Genomic DNA, 16,954 nt, shown 5'->3' with positions numbered 1-16,954 from the left:
TAATTATTTGAAAAATACCGAATGATGCTGTATTCACTTTGGGGTCAAGGAATAGAGGTACAATTTTGAAATTTGTCATTTAGATTACTGATGGTATCTGTGTTGGAGATTTGGAGTTGGTGTGGAAATGCATCCTTTATTTGTGTGAGAATTACTGAATGGTATTAAATTAGTTATTGGGTCAGGGAATAGGGCTGGAATTCTCAGATATGAAGGGGTCTCTTGGTATGTGAAATTGAGATATGGAGCTGATGTTGGATATGTTTTCTATAATTGTGCGAAAAGGTACTATATTTAGTATTGAGTGAAGGGATAGAGCTGAAATCCTGAAATTTGATATGGATGTCACGAAGACGCGTTCCTTCATAAGTGTCTTTTTGTCATAGGCTGTAGTACCTATAACGAACTTCAATTACGAAAAATACCTCTAAAATCATCAAAATACCGAATATAGGGTGGTGTAGATATATGAGGACTATACGAAAATATGGATCTGCATACGCAATTTTTTGTTATGTATACTCATTACAAACTTTAAATAAAAAATTGGAAAATTCCGATAAAAATGTTATATTCAAAGTTTTGCCGCCGGAGATAGAACCCATTATAAGCTACAAATACCAAGTTTAATACAAATTCGATAAAAAATGTCCCCAAATTCATCAAATTACCCAATATTGGTAAGTACCGTTATATGGGGGCTATACGAAGACGTGGACCTGCATAGACACTTTTTTGTCATTGAAATGTTTCCTGTAAAGAATATCGCCAAAATCATTAAAATACCGAATATTGAGAGGTACCGTTGTGAGGGGGCTATATGAAAACGTGGACCTACATGGGACATTTACGAACTTAACCTGCCTTCTGGCAAAATACTCATTTGTAGTATTCATTTTAGCCTTCTACCTCAATTCGTTCGAAAGATTTCGTGATTAAAACAGACAGACGGACGAACAAAGTTAAATCGACTTAGAGTTTTACGCTAATCAAGAATATATATACTTTGTTGGGTCTGACGTCAGTATTTCGAGGAGTTATAAACGGAATGACAAAATAAATATGCCATCCATAGTATGGTGGAGCGTATAATAATGGTCTTTTTTCAATTTTGGCCTCGAAGTTGAAGTTTTATTAATTCTATGTGTTCACTAGTTTTGTTCTGTCTAACAATAGCTATAGAAAAAATCAAAATTCTGAACGGTTTACGAGGTATGATCCACCCAAATTTTAAGTAAAGGCCTCAAATGTTTGGGTTACCCTAACAGTAAAAGTTGATGAAATTGAGTAAAACGAATAAACACTCGACTTTTTTCCACGTTCTTTAAGGATGCGGTTTCTGAATAATAATGCAATGTTGCAGACTTCAGGTTATATAGCCCATAGAATAATAATTTTAATATAGAATATAAAAACATATATATAAAATATAATATTTAATATAAAACATTAAACAAAAGGTAACTCCATTTAACAAGGTCATTCACTTACTGAAAACTGGTATCAGTTTTGTGACAACCTTTTCGACCAAGTCTCCCTATCTAGTGGCCTGCAAATCAAATTAATCTCTTGATATTTCAAATAGATAGAGACATTTTTAGATCGTCATAATTTCGTGAGATAAGTGTTGGGAAATGTTCTAAAACCACTCAAAATATCATAAATTGTGTTCTCAAATTGTTGCTGTAAAATTCGTGGCAGTCTATGGCCGATGGGTAATCTAGCGTTAATTGATTAATCTAGCAATATTGATAAACTTATTTACAAAAGAGGCATCAGGAACGTCACTAGTATATTTGACGATTTAAAAAGATTGTATAATAGGGTTGAGTGAAAAAATATTTCTCATTCGTTTGCATTAATACAAAGCCAAAAATGTCACTTCAACCATTGTACCGGACATTTGATCCTTATCGGCAAATAATTGTTTCGAATTGGCTTTTCTTTAATTGTTGTGATTGCCGTTATTAATCGAGAATGTTGAGCGATAAGATTATGTTAAATGTGGGTTATATCAGACGCCCATTAGAATGAAATTAATAACTCTTCGATGAATGCGGACAATCGGTTTTGGGCAGTTGAGTTTCGACAGTGTTTAGGAGAAGACCAACAACCAATTAGTGGAACAATGTCTGCCACTCGAGTAGGAGGAGTAGCGGCGATAATCTGCTTCATATTGATAGCTGCCGAAGCAGCTAAATACGATGGGTAAGAGTATTCGAAATGAAGTGTGTGTGTGCGTAGAAGTGGGTATATTACTTCATAGTTAGAAGTGTGTTAAAAATTTCAAGGTGATGCCATTGTACCGAATTTCGGTGGGTATCGTTATATGTTCGCTATAGGAAAACGTTGACCTAATAGAAACCCTTATAAACTATAAATACCAATTTTTAGACAAACCCTTGGAAAAAATCATAAAAATACTGAATATCCAGAGGTACCATTATTTGGGTGCTATAAGAAAACGTGGACTTAAACATACTATGTTCCGCCACAGTGGTTAGAACCCATTACCAACTACAAATACCATTTTTTACACAAATCCGTGGTCAAATGTAAAAAATCATCAACATTCCGAATGTCGGGAAGTACTGTTATATGGGGGGTATACGAAAACGTAGACCTACTTGTACATAGATAGAACCTATAACGAACTACAAGTACATACTTTTTGACAATTTCGTAGAATATTTGTTTATATAGGGGGGTTATCCCAAAACGTGGACCGATATATCTCATTTTCAATACCAACCATCCTAGACACAAAGTAAACAACTAATCCAATTTTTAAAGCTCTACGTCAAATAATGTTGATTTCAACAGGCAGACGGTCAGACAGACAGGCGGACATCGTTAAATCGAATTTTTAATGAGATTTTTTCCGGCTCTTCATAGGTAGTACAAGCTTGTAGAGGTGTTCTAGATATTCGTGCGAATGTCTATCATAAATAGAAGCTCTTTGGAAAATGTAATTTTATTGAATGAAAGCAAAAAATATCGGAAATAGCAGCTAATTTTCGAATAAGTTTAGATATGTTCGAATTGTTCACCTTTGGCACGAATTATGGCCTTCAAACGGCCAATGAAACCTTCACACGCGGCCCGGATGTTTCTTTGCGGTATTTTGGTGCATTCCAGGCGAAGCGCTTGCTTGAGGTGATCGATTGGTATTTTTTAGTGCCAACCTTGCTTTCCAAAATACTCCAGACACAATAGTCCAACGGATTGGTATCCGAAGATTTTGGTGCCATTGTGCGCTGGAAATGAAGCGAGGAACCTCATTTTGTAACCATTCTTAGGTGACGCGTGCTGAGTGCGATGGTGATGAGTCCTGTTGGAATGTCCAAGGTCTGCGGCCAAAATGTTTGCGTGCCCAAGGCTTTAATAAACCCTCCAGAGTATTTTCGCGACAGTATTCGGCATTTATTCTGATGCCACGGTCGATAAATACGAGCGGAGAGCGACCATCGGCTGTTATGGCGGCCCACACCATCGCCATGGCCGGCGCTGGAGTTCTGCTGGCCAACCGAAGGTGCACATTTTCAGCTGACCTCTTTGGCAAGTAAACACGATCGTTTTGTTTGTTTACAAACTGCCGGACAACGATGTTTTCTCATCGGAGAAAAATAAAATCCGGCAGTTTACCACTTTCAGGCAAGTGAAGCAACTCTTTAGCTCTATTGAGTCTATTTTATTTCTGTTGCGGCTTTACCCCGAGCTCATTTTTCAATATTTGCCGAATGGAATATTGCGATATGTTCAGCTCACGAGCCATTTTTTGGCCATGTGGGCTTCGATCAAGTCGATTCTTTACTTTTCGAACCCTTTCCGCTAATGTTGCTGTTTTCTTCCGTCCACTTTCTTTGACTCGGACGAGTGGCTTAGAAATGACAATAGTCTGAAATTCCTTGCAGTTTTTCCATTTCACCCTGTATATGAATATTAGACCTTTCAAGCGGTTTTACTGTCTGACAGAACATATGCCCTTTTTCCCTTTTTTTTTTTTTGGAGGTTTTCTATGGATACAATATGTATAGAAGACGTTATGAAACCTTTTACAATGAGAATGGTGCGTCGTATTTTTGTGAAGGTCTGTAATACGTTTTATACTCCGTCTGTCTTCAAAATATTTTTACAACCATGTTTCAATATAAATTGCATTTGGCACGCTCACAAACACAGTTTCATATCACACCTATAATTTACACTCGCTTATAATGTCCATAAATAGCCCCAACTACATTTCAGATAGTAACTCATAAATAAATCAATTGCTTTACTACCCAAATTTAATCGCTCTCACTTCCCTCGCTTATCTACAGTTACAAACTATACCAGATAACAACACCATGGACGAGGCAACAACATGATCTGCTCGGACAGCTGAACTTGAAGGAGGACGAGGCCTATGAATTTGTGCATCCCAACAAGTTCATTGTGAATCCCGAATATTTGGAAGAGTTCAAGGCTGCTTTGCAACAAAACAATTGGTCGTACGAAGTGAAAAACGAAGATGTCGGCAAGACGTTGCGGGAACATTTTGAACAAAACAAGGCCATGCAAAAACTATTCCCCTATTCGGGTCAAGGACGATTGGGTACCAATCAATACTACAGTCATTCCGTGATCAATGCCTATTTGGAATCATTGGCCGCCGCCTATCCAAATCGTGTGTTTTTGCGTAAAGTGGGTTACTCCTTTGAGGGCCGCGAACTGAAGTCCTTGATCATTACCAATGGTGATGGTCGCAATGATAAGAATGTTATTTTGGTTGATGGTGGTTTCCATGCCCGTGAATGGATCTCTCCCGCTGCGGCAATTTATGCCATTGAACAGTTGGTGGAGAATTTCGAACAAAATCGTGATTTACTTCAAGATTATGATTGGGTCATATTGCCGGTGGTGAATGCTGATGGATATGAATATACCCAGGCAGCAGTCGAAAATAGATCGTGGCGTAAAACACGTAAACCCTTGTTCCATCAGGGTGGCATTTGCTATGGTACCGATCCCAACAGGAATTTCGATTTCCATTGGATGGGAGGTGGTGCCTCGTCGGATCCCTGCTCGAATACATTTGCAGGACCCAAGCCATTCTCGGAACCCGAAGCTATGGTTGTGCGTGATCTAATTCACACCTACAAGGATAAGGGTCAAATGTATTTGACCTTGCATTCTCATGGTAGTCTGTTGCTGTATCCTTGGGGTTGGAGTTCGTAAGTGGAAATAAAATAAAATGTTTTGCATCATTTAACTATTTTAACATTTTTCAGAGACTTACCTGATACCTGGCCAGATTTGCATGAGGTTGCCACAGCCGGAGCTGAGGCCATTAAGGCAGCCACTGGCAATGTCTACACAGTGGGCTCCTCAACGAATGTTCTGTACGTTGCAGCCGGTGCCAGTGACGATTATGCTTTTAATGCCGGCTTCCCCATTTCATTTACGATGGAATTACCCACTGCTGGTGCGTCCGGTTTCGATCCCCCAGTCGAAATGATTGATCCTTTGGTTAAGGAAACTTGGGTTGGAATTCGTGCCATGGCCTTGAAAGTTATCGAGAAATATCCTTTGGTTTAAAAATCAAGAAAATATTAACAATGTTAAAGTATATTTCAGAACCGAAAAGTATTAATTAAAAAAATATTTGTTTCTCTGATGGGGTACTGTGTACTTTTTCGAGAATTCTATAATTACAATTTTTAATATAAAGGGGACTATAGGTAAAATATCCTCCGTGAATAGAAGCCGGTTTACAAGACTTGTCAATTGAGTAGAGGTTTTCCAAGTTTTAAACCTTAAAATCTTTCATGTTGATCAGTGTTAGTGCATAGAGCAAGATAAGGCTAGGTTTGTTGATATTATAACCAACCTTGCACTTTTGAAAATTTTAGAAGCTCTAAAATTTCAACAAAATCCGTAAAAATACAACTTCTAAACAAATGACAGGTCGAATATGTCAATTTTCGTCTCTTATAAACAAATGGGAGACATTGCATTTTAAGGCGTCTCCTATCGATATACCATTTTTTTAGAGAACAAGTAAAAAAACATTAAGTTCGGCCGGGCCAAACTTTTAATACCCTCCAAAGACCAAAGGAGCTAGAACCCATTATGACATACAAATACCAATTTTCAGACAAATCCGTGAAAAAATGTGGCAAAAATCATCAAATTACCGAATATCGGTAGGTACCGCTATATGGGGGCTATACCAAAACGTGGACCCATAATTACAATGACTCGCCACACGAACTGGGACACATTATGGTCTACAACTACCAATTTTTAGACATATCCGTGAAGAAATGTGTCAAAAATCATCAAAATACCTAATATTGGGAGGTACCGTTATATGGGGACTATACCAAAACGTGGACCTATACAAACAATGTTTCGCCACACGAACTAGGACCCATTCTGACCCACACATACCATTTTTAAGACAAATCAGTGAAAAAATGTGGTAAAAACCATCAAAATACCGTATATCGAGAGGTACCGTTATATGGGGGCTGTACCAAATCGTGGACCCTTACATGCAATGTTTCGCCACCGGAGCTGGAACCCATTATGACAAACAAATACCAATTTTTAGACAAATACGTGAAAAAATGTGGCAAAAATAATCAAAATACCAAATATCGCGAGGTACCTTTATATGGGGGCTATACCAAAACGTGGACCTATACATGCAATGTTTTGCCACACGCACAGGGAATCGTTATGACCTACAAATACCAATTTTCAGACAAATCCGTGAAAAAATGTGGCATAAATTATCAAAACGCCAAATATCGAGAGGTACCGTTATATGGGGACTATACCAGAACGTGGACCTATATATCTCATTTTCAATACCAACCATCCTAGACACAATAAAAATTGATTTGCTAAATTTTGGGGCTCTACGTCAAATAATCGACTTAGAATTTTATGCTGATTATGAATATATAGACTTTATGGGGTCTACGACGAATATTTAAGGATGTTACAAACGGAATGACAAAGTTAATATACCCTCTTTTTCAAGGTGGAGGGTATAAAAATTAATTTTTGCTCTTGTGGGCTGTAGCCGTGATGGTCGGAAATACAATCGGAAAGAATACAGCCAACAATTTAATGATTTATAAAAGGTGATGAAATGCGGGTTGTTTATGTAAATTAGTGACCACGCAACGCGGCCAATGAGTACAACCCTGGGTTCACTGTAGGGTTGTATAGGTAAAACAATAAAAGAGACGAACGATTAACAAAATAAAAGTAAAAGTTTTTGAAAATTCCGCTCATATAAAAGGTCCACAAAGATGAAAATGTTTCCTTTCACAAACTGGTGCTGATTTAATTCCTAAAAGGCTGTGCTAAAATGTTGTTGGCAAAATAACATTAAAAGGCAAAAGTTAATTAAAGCACCTAAGTTAGGCAGGGCCAACATTTTAATATCCTCCACCATTTGGAAGGAACTCAAAAAATTTCAAAGTTTGTATGGGGCTATACGTACTTCAAATGCGAAATTTGAAACAATTCGTTTTAAAGGAGGCCGATTATATCATTAAATGATCGAATAACGGTTATACTTGGGCTATACGAAAACGTGGGCCACGATAGACAATTTTCTGTCATAGGTTGGGGTAACCATTCTGGTGAGCAATGTCGCTTATTTCATCAAAATCCCAAATCTTGGGAGGTACCGTTATATGGGGCCTATACGAAGACGATGTAATTTTTATACCCTCCACCATAGTATGGAGGGTATATTAAGTTTGTCATTCCGTTTGTAACACCTCGAAATATACATTTTAGATCCCACAAAGTATATATATTCATGATCAGCATAAAATTCTATGTCGATTTAGCGATGTGCGTCCGTCTGTGGAAATCACTCTAGCTTCCGAACGAATTGAAGCAGATTAATAAAATTATACTCAAAGGTATTGTAGGTCCACGTTTTGGTATAGCCCCCATATAACGATACCTCCCGATATTCGGTATTTTAATGATTTTAGTGACAATATTCATCGGAATTGCTTCAAAGTTGGTATTTGAAGTTCGAAAAGGATAAGACAGAAAATTGTCTGTGCAGGTCCACGTCTTCGTATAGCCCCATATAACGGTACCTCCCGATATTCGATACTTTGTTGATTTAAGCGACATTATTCACCGGAATTCTTTCGAATTTGGCAATTGAAGTTCGTAATGGATACTACAGCCTAAGACAGAATATTGTCTTTGCAGGTCCACGTCTTCGTATAGCCCCCATATAACGGTACCCCCGATATTCGATATTTTGATGATTTTAGCGACAATATTCATCGGAATTGTTTCAAATTTGGTATTTGAAGTTCGAAATGGATGCTACAGTCTAAGACAGAAAATTGTCTGTGCAGGTTCACGTCTTCGTATAACCCCCATATAACGGTACCCCCTGATATTCGGTATTTTGATGATTTTAGCGACAATATTCATCGAAATTGTTTCAAATTTGGTATTTGAAGTTCGAAATGGATACTACAGCCCAAGACAGAAAATTGTCTTTGCAGGTTTACGTCTTCGTATAGCCCCATATAACGGTACCTCCCGATATTCAGTATTTTGATGATTTTAGCTACAGTATTCACTAAATTTTTCACATTTCGCATTTGAATATTTTAATGGCTTATGACAAAAGTTACCTGTGTAGGTCCATGTCTAATATAACAGCTACTTTCGGTATTTTTAAAATTTTAACAGAATTTTAATGGTTTTGAGAATTGCCAAATTCGTTCCAAATGGTGGAGGATATTCAAAGTTTGGCCCGGCTTTTACAGCTTTTTTACTTGTTTGTCATAGGTTGTAGTACCCATAATGATCAAATACGAAATTTGAAACAATTCTGATAAATACTGTAGCTAAAATTATCAAAACACCGAATTACGGTACCGATAATATGAGGACGTTTTCGTGCGTGGACCGACATGGAACCTGCGTTTTGGCATAGTTTTAGCCTTCAATCTCAAATCTTAGAGGAACATTTTAATTTTTTTTTTTTGGAAACCAACAGGTTTCCAATAGGATTCTATAGATATAAAATCTTACAGAGTTGTATATGAATAGAAGTGATATCTATGATGTCTATACTAAAGATCCAAGAGGTTAAGTTACAGACAAAGAAGTCAGAGTTCAGACGCATCACTTTTTAATTCGAATATGCCGTTAAACCGTTAAATTCAAGTACAACACTATTTTGTAGAAATACATACAGGGTGACACCTTCAGTACAGGGCGTTGTGGAAATAGTTGATAATATTTTTATACCTTACAACACTATTTGTTGGGGGTATTATAAGTTTGATTGGGCAAAAATTATGTAACACCTCGAAATATTGATTTCCCATATATATGGATCTTCCTATCTCGTCGAGCTGAGTCGATCTAGCTATGTATGTCCGTCTGTCCATGTTAATTTGTAATCACTCTACAGGTCGCAATTATGGCCTGATCTTCACTAAAACTAAAAAAAATTCCTGATTTTGCAGTTGCTCTGCAGGTCGCAATTATAGACCAATCGATGCGGAAGTTAGCGTGTTGCTAGAGATTAGGGCTGGGGGAACTCTTCCAATTTTGATGGCCATCGCGTAATATTTAGTGGATAAAATAGACTATAAAATTTGTGTTAAAAAAAGTCAAATTTTCCATTAAACCGCGAACATTGATAATCCCGGCGAAATCACAAATATGCGAACAGGTCGATTTTGACCGTTAAATAGTAAATTTATAGCATATATAGTGAATTATATGCAATGTGTATGTACAATGGAAAGGGATGTTAGCTGGAATGCTTATTTCTCAAGAATGGCTGGACCCATTTTGACAAATTTTGTCAACTCAGAATGCCCTCTTGGCATAAAAATATAAAATCTAAAAAGTCGCATTAAAAGATGTCAATAATGATGTTAATATAGATTTTGTGAAAGTTTTTTATTTTCCATAATTTTTATCGCATGAGATTTTTTCAATTTGACTTATAAGATTGAAGTGTATATTTTGTAATATTTTTTCACCTTACAACACAGGTTGGGGTTATTATATACAGAATGCAATTATCGTCCAACAACTAAAAATGTCCCTGACTTTGCAGCAGTTATAAAGGTCACAAATAGAAACCAAAGGACATGAAATCTCGCATGAAGTTAGAGTTTAGGAAAGCGGGTAGAATGGACCACTACTTTTGTGTGAAAAAATACCAGCATTTCACAGCATGATCACACAATTGAAAGCAATCGACACGTCTGAGAAGAGACTTAAGGACAGGGAAGAATTCTAGCATTTTGGATGACCATTGGATATAGGAATAGGTATCATTACTTTGAATATCATAATTTAAAAACTTCAAAAAAAAAACCAATCGCACAAAACAACGGTGGTTCAGAATATTGTCGCCTTTTTCTACAGTATAAGAAGTCTATCAAACTGAGATTGAGTTCGAAAAAATCGGTTCACAAATGACAACAATGAACATGTTTTACTGCATTTTGAATGATGAAGAAACCCCGAGCTCTTTTGCTAGTTGTTCTATAAAAGTTTGTTTCTGCTTGGAGACCAATATTTTACACCAAAAATTTTCGATTATAAGCATAATTCGCCATGACTTCTAAAATCACATTTCACGGTCTTTATCACTTGGACGCATGTTTCTTAGGTGCTAATTTGTGAAGTTTTGCTATCGGCTCCCTTGGCAATGACCCTGATTCACTAGTATTTCCATACATATTTTTATCAATAATTTTCAACAACATTACCTCCAAACTTTAACTATAAACCAACATATGGGTGCTATAAATTCTAAAAACCGTGTTTTTTTTATTAGGAATTAAGTAACAAGCTCGCTCCCACTTCCCCACAAGTGAAATGAATACATTTGCCCCAGAATGACGTTGTCGTACTTCAGCTATTTATTTGTATTTCCTACAAATAAATCCCATAATACTTGGTAGGCTAATCTAATTAAAAAGTTAGCTACAACTGACACACATTCCCCGTTTAACAATTGAATCAATAGAAAATGCAACAATAACAACATCAACAACAATGAACGCTAGGCGAGCGTTATCTGTCTAACACAGCTGGACTTAAATAAACTTGGTAACAATCAAATGTAAACATGAAGAAATGAAGTGTTTAACACTTCAATTGAAGGTATTCTCATTAATGAAAGCAAAAGTTTAAGTTGTTGTACAACAACAATTTACATTAGGTAGTAATTAATAAAGTGCGTCGTGCTATTGGGGAAGGTGGCGGGGTTACATCTTCAATGAAAATTGTAAACAATAACCAACCCGGTGAGAAATTACATTACCAAATAATAGAGTAATGAGGTACTTTTAGGCGGTTATAGATATTTTCAAAGAAACCAGCTTGGCCATTTTTATAAATTATGCATGTATTATAGAGAAAGTTATTATAACTCTTGAAACCACATATCTTTATACCCTCCACCTTGGAAAGGAGGGTATATTGGCTTTGTCATTCCGTTTGTAACATCCTTAAATATTCGTCGTAGACCCCATAAAGTATATATATTCATAATCAGCATAAAATTCTAAGTCGATTTAACCATGTCCGCCTGTCTGTCCCTCTGTATGTCTGTCCGTCTGTCAGTTGAAATCACGATACAGCCCACATTATTTGACGTAGAGGTTGGTATTGAAAATGAGATATATCGGTCCACGTTCTGGTATAGTCCCCATATAACGGTACCTCCCGATATTCGGTATTTTGATGATTTATGCCACATTTTTTCATGGATTTGTCTGAAAATTGGTATTTGTAGGTCATAACGGGTCCCTGTGCGTGTGGCAAAACATTGCATGTAAAGGTCCACGTTTTGGTATAGCCCCCATATAAAGGTATCTCCCGATATTCGGTATTTTAATTTTTTTGCCACATTTTTTCACGGATTTGTCTGAAAATTGGATTTTGTAATGGGTTCTACCTCCTTTGGCGAAACATTGCATGTGTAGGTCCACGATTTGGTATAGCCCCCATATAACGGTACCTCCCGATATTCGGCATTTTAATGGTTTTTGCCACATTTCTTCTAATGTTTCCTTTACCCTAAGGTGGAGGTTACTAAATGTTTGGCCCGGCCGAACTTAATGTTTTTTTCTTTTACTTGTTATTTCTTAGAATTATACATAATTTCGCAACATATTATATCCTTTTTCACAAATTGGGAGGACATTAAATGTTAGTTGTGTCCTAAATTCTGGCAACACCTGTTAACTATAAACTCTCTTGTCCTCGGCACACATTCAAGTCAAGAGCCACAACATAGTTAAGTTCAGAGTATTCGAACTAAAGATCTGTACGTGGCTCCGATAGTTCCTGTCACAGAATGATGTCATTGAACTAGTTCGATCCGATACGACTCAACTTTTGTGAATTACCTTATCGAAATACTCATGAAGTAACCCCAACAATTTGAAACTTGAAAAAAATCTTACTTATAGAAGTGTGGCTACAGGCTGTGGTTAAAAAAACGACGATGTACCAATTTTGACCCATATCGATAAATATGAGATTTTACATTTGACTACTGTATTGAATCTGAGTTTGGTAGAATATATAGCTTTTACGGATAAGGGTATAAAATGTATAATTTTCGAGAATGGACAATATTGGTCCCAATCAATATATTATCAGCAGTACTAAAATGTACAATTTGTGCCCGATTTTCAGAAAATTTTCAACTCACATTATATCTAGTGTCAAGATGATATATATCGGTCAAATCCTTTTAATAACTTCTTGATACAAGGTCAAAATTTTGAAAAATCAAAACTACATAAAAACTGTGTCCGTTTCATGTTGAAACTTTTCACATCACTATACAGGGTGACATAAAAAAATGCAACAAAATCAAACGTTATAATTTTTACATTGTTTTCTTTAATTTTTATTGAATGACAGCAGAAAATGTCGAAAATGGCATCAAATTTTGGAGCACGTTTAGGTTTGTTCGAATTGGTCACCTTTGGCGCGAATTTTATTCACACTTAAATGCTGGAGTGCTCTAACGATAAGAACTTGTAGTTTTCCCAGCCAAATATAAAGAAATTACACTACGATGCTTGAATTCCATTTCGAATAACTTTTTTTCTGGAAAATTCCCACCAAAATGCTTTTGTACGCTTGTAAAAAATATAATGAGCTGTCACTGGAAAATTTTTAACAGTGGATTAGAAATGAAAGCTGTCTGAAGTTGGTTGCAGCTTCACATCTCACTGATTCTACAACGTTATATGAGTCTAGTCCCATGGTCCTTGAAAAAATATTTTTTCAAAAATTAACGTCCACGGTAATCTAATTTTCCTTGAAAATATGCTTTAAAAATCCATGGTTACTGGTCCAATGTTCCTTGAAAAAATATTCTTAAAAAACCATATTTGATTATCTTGATCCTTGAAAAATCGTTTGTGATCTGTATGTCTTTGAAAAAATATTCTTTAAACATCCATGGTTGGCGGTCTGATGTTCCTTTGAAAAAAAAATAGTCTTTGAAAAACAAAGTTTGGTGGTCTGTTGCTCTTTAAAAAAATATTCTTTAAAAAATCCATATTTGGTGGTCTGTAGGTCCTTGGAAAAAATGATGGTCCTTAAAAAAATATTCTTTAAAAATTAAAGTTTGGTGGCCTGTTGGTACTTGAAAACTATTCTTTAAAAATCCATGTTTGGTGGTCCGATGGTCCTTGAAAATTTTTAAAAATCAACATTTAGTGGTATTTTGGTCCTTGAAAAATATTCTTTAAAAATTCAAGTGTTGGTCCTTCAAAAATTATTTCTTAGTTTTAAAAATTAAAGTTTTGTGGCCTGTTTGTCCTTGAAAACTATTCTTTAAAAGTCCATATTTGGTGGTCTGTTGGTCCTTGAAAACTATTCTTTAAAAATCCAAGTTTAGTGGTTGGTTTGTCCTTGAAAAAATAAATCTTCAAAAATCGATGATTGGTAGTCTGTTGGTCCATGAAAAAATATTCTTTAAAAATTAAAGTTTCGTTGCCTGTTGGTCCTTGAAAATTGTTCTTTAGAAATTCGACGTTTGGTGGTCTTTAAAAATCCAGGTTTATTGGTCTATTTTTCCTGGAAAAAATATTCTTTCAAAAATCAACGCTTAGTGGTCTGTTGGTCCTTGAAGAATATTCTTTAAAAATCAAAGTTTAAGGGTCCACGTTTGGTGGTCTGTTGGTCCTTGAAAATATTTTTACAAACTTCGATATTTAAAAATAAGTTAATTTGTCAAAAGTAATATTCGGCTAGTACTGAGCATAAAAGCTGATCATTTTCAATATTCAATGTAAGCAATGTTAATTCTCTCCTCCCCCTTTCCACTTCTAAAACTACCACATATTTCGTTTTCTTATAATCTCACTTTATTCACCTATTCGTAATTTAAATTTAAAACTTGGCAATGACCTTTTCAGCCATAGCCTTAATACCAGTCCAGGTTTCAGTAACGAAGGGTTCGATTTGGGCGGGTTTGGGATCGAAACCGCTACCACCAGCAGGCAATTCCATGCAAATGGCAATGGGGATGTTGGCCTTGGCCAAAGCATAATCGTCACTACCACCAGCGGCGGCATACAAGACATTGGTGGAGGAGCCGACAGTGTAACGGGTGCCAGTGGAAGATCTGATGGCAGAGGCACCAGCTTGGGCAACTTCATCCAAATCCTTGACGTTATCGGGATAAGCACTAAAAATAACAAAAGAAAATGTTATAAAGTATCAATCGATCAAAAATTCAACGTTGTATAACTTACGAAGTGTAGCCCCATGGGTACAACAAGTAGTTGCCATAAGAGTGGAGGGTCAAATAGAACTTTGCACGTCCAGACAAGGAGAGCATCAAATCGCGTAGAAGTTGGGTTTCGGGTTCAGAGAAGGCGGTCTTACCCTTGAAGGTATCAGCACAGGACAAGCTGGAGGCACCAACCTCTCCCCAGTGGAAGTCGAAGTTGCGGTTAGCATCGGTACCAACACAGGATGAGGTGACGGGTTGACGGGTCTTACGCCACATACGGGAGCTGGTGTGGGTGTATTCATAACCATCGGGATTGACAACGGGCAAGATAACCCAATCGTAGTCCTTCAACAAGTGAGCGTTCTGCGAGTAGTTCTCAACCAATTGGTGGATGACATACAAAGCACCGGCGGGAGCAATCCATTCACGGGCATGGATACCAGCATCCATGAGGATGACCTTCTTGTTGGTCTTGCCGTCACCGTTGGTGATGGTAATGGTTTTCATGTCACGCTTTTCGTAGGATTTTCCCAAAGTTTTGACAATGACGCGGCTGGGGTAGGCCTTGGCCAATTCATCGAGGTAGGCATTGATGGCATCAAAACGTTGGAAGCTGGCGAAGCTAATGCGACCGTTGGTGTCCACAGCGGCGCGGGCATAGTTCATTTGCTCGGTTTCTTCGGCAATGCTCTGGGCAACATTTTCATTGATGACGGTGTAGGAAAGACCGAATCTGTTCAAAGTGGTTTCGAAATCGACTTGATCCTCGGGTTGGACCATGACACGGGCTGGCTTGTCGGCGATTTTGGGCAAATCGAAGAAATCGTAGTTGTCATTGGCGGAAAGGCGCAACAAGACTTCCTTTTCGAAGGCATTGTTGGCATTGACGTCGTAGATTTTGTAGCTGAAAATGAAACAAGACACAGGTTATGGGAATTTGGATTTTTCTTCAGTTTTGTTCCACTTACCCTTCATAGGTTTCCCCGGCGGCCAAAGCAATGCTGCAGAACAGCACGCCTAAAGCGATTTTAAAGAACATTTTGTTGGGAGTATTTCGAACACATTAACTGGACTGAATCGACAGTCGAATGATTTTCTACTTCGCTGGATATGAGCTTTATATACCTCCTGCTTTGGATTTTCATTGACTATTTTCCACCAATGAATTTTCTTATCAGTTAAACGCTACGAACGACAGTGGTCCGTGGGTAGTTCGTCGTATTTTCATATCACAAATCACTTCTTGTTCTTCTTCGTATTCTATCTATCTGACAAAATCAAATCGATTTCTTTTGTTTTTATAAGTTGAAATGTCGTCTACCTGACTTCTGAAAACATTTCGTATTTTCCACTTATCTTCTGCTGTTTAGGACATTCAAAATTCCTACAAAATTTATGATCTTCAATCACAGAATATTGCAATAAAGCCCAAAAAGCCGACGTAAATATTAGTGTGGTGACGTCGTCCGGTTTGTCATTAGATTATTCAAGTAAATTTTTAATTTTAGCAAAAAAAAATTAAAAAAAAATAAAAAATAAATAAACAAAAGCAAATAAATAAATAAATGAACCTAAACTTCCAAATCATGATTTCAAACTTTTATCCAAAAAACTACAGTTTTGAAATGTTTACCATTCAATATGTGTTGGGGAGCTTACAACTTATAATTTCTTTTTTTAAAGGATTAGAATGCTAATATAGAAGAAGTAAAAAAGCCGGGTAGGATATTTAATACACTTGTCCAATTGAAATTAACACATAAACAAATTTAAAAATCGGGAGGTACCATTATATGAGCGCTATATGAAAGTCTGGGACCATGAGAATAATTTCCAATTAAAAAAGTGTCTAAATTTCTCCAAATACAGGATAACGGGATGCTGTCGTTATGTGGTTGCTCTATGAAAATGTGGACCTACATAGACAATTAGCTATGTGAGAAGGTGAGATCTATTGATGTTATACCCTCCACTATAGTATGGAGGGTGTATTAAGTTTGTCATTCCGTTTATAACACCTCGAAATATACATTTTGGAAAGTATATATATTTTTGATCAACATAAACTTCTATGTCGATTTAGCGATGTCCGTCCGCATGTCCGTCTGCGGAAATCACTCTAGCTTCCGAATGAAATGAAGTAGATTGATAAAATTTTACTCAAATGCATATTATGTC

The 16,954-nt window shown here is 36.7% G+C and overlaps 2 protein-coding genes across 2 annotated transcripts; one reads left to right on the top strand and one right to left on the bottom strand.

Moving 5' to 3' along the window:
• Positions 1-2,048: 2,048 nt before the first annotated feature.
• LOC101893917 (carboxypeptidase B1) lies at positions 2,049-5,693 on the top strand. The gene is made up of 3 exons (XM_005180558.4): positions 2,049-2,208; positions 4,323-5,216; positions 5,274-5,693. The coding sequence occupies exons 1-3, from the start codon at positions 2,051-2,053 to the stop codon at positions 5,578-5,580; spliced, it is 1,359 nt and encodes a 452-aa protein (XP_005180615.2). The 5' UTR covers positions 2,049-2,050; the 3' UTR covers positions 5,581-5,693.
• Positions 5,694-14,382: 8,689 nt separating this feature from the next.
• On the bottom strand, positions 14,383-15,903 carry LOC101893748 (carboxypeptidase B1). The gene is made up of 3 exons (XM_005180557.4): positions 15,745-15,903; positions 14,796-15,680; positions 14,383-14,728 (listed from the first exon to the last, which is right to left on the bottom strand). The coding sequence occupies exons 1-3, from the start codon at positions 15,813-15,815 to the stop codon at positions 14,431-14,433; spliced, it is 1,254 nt and encodes a 417-aa protein (XP_005180614.1). The 5' UTR covers positions 15,816-15,903; the 3' UTR covers positions 14,383-14,430.
• Between the last annotated feature and the right edge of the window lie 1,051 nt (positions 15,904-16,954).

The sequence above is a fragment of the Musca domestica genome, unplaced genomic scaffold, assembly GCF_030504385.1.
Source record: "Musca domestica strain aabys unplaced genomic scaffold, Musca_domestica.polishedcontigs.V.1.1 45, whole genome shotgun sequence".
NCBI classification, from domain to species: Eukaryota; Metazoa; Arthropoda; class Insecta; order Diptera; family Muscidae; genus Musca; species Musca domestica.
The sequence above is the reverse complement of the archived record's forward strand: the minus strand, read 5'-3'. Positions and strand labels throughout refer to the sequence as shown.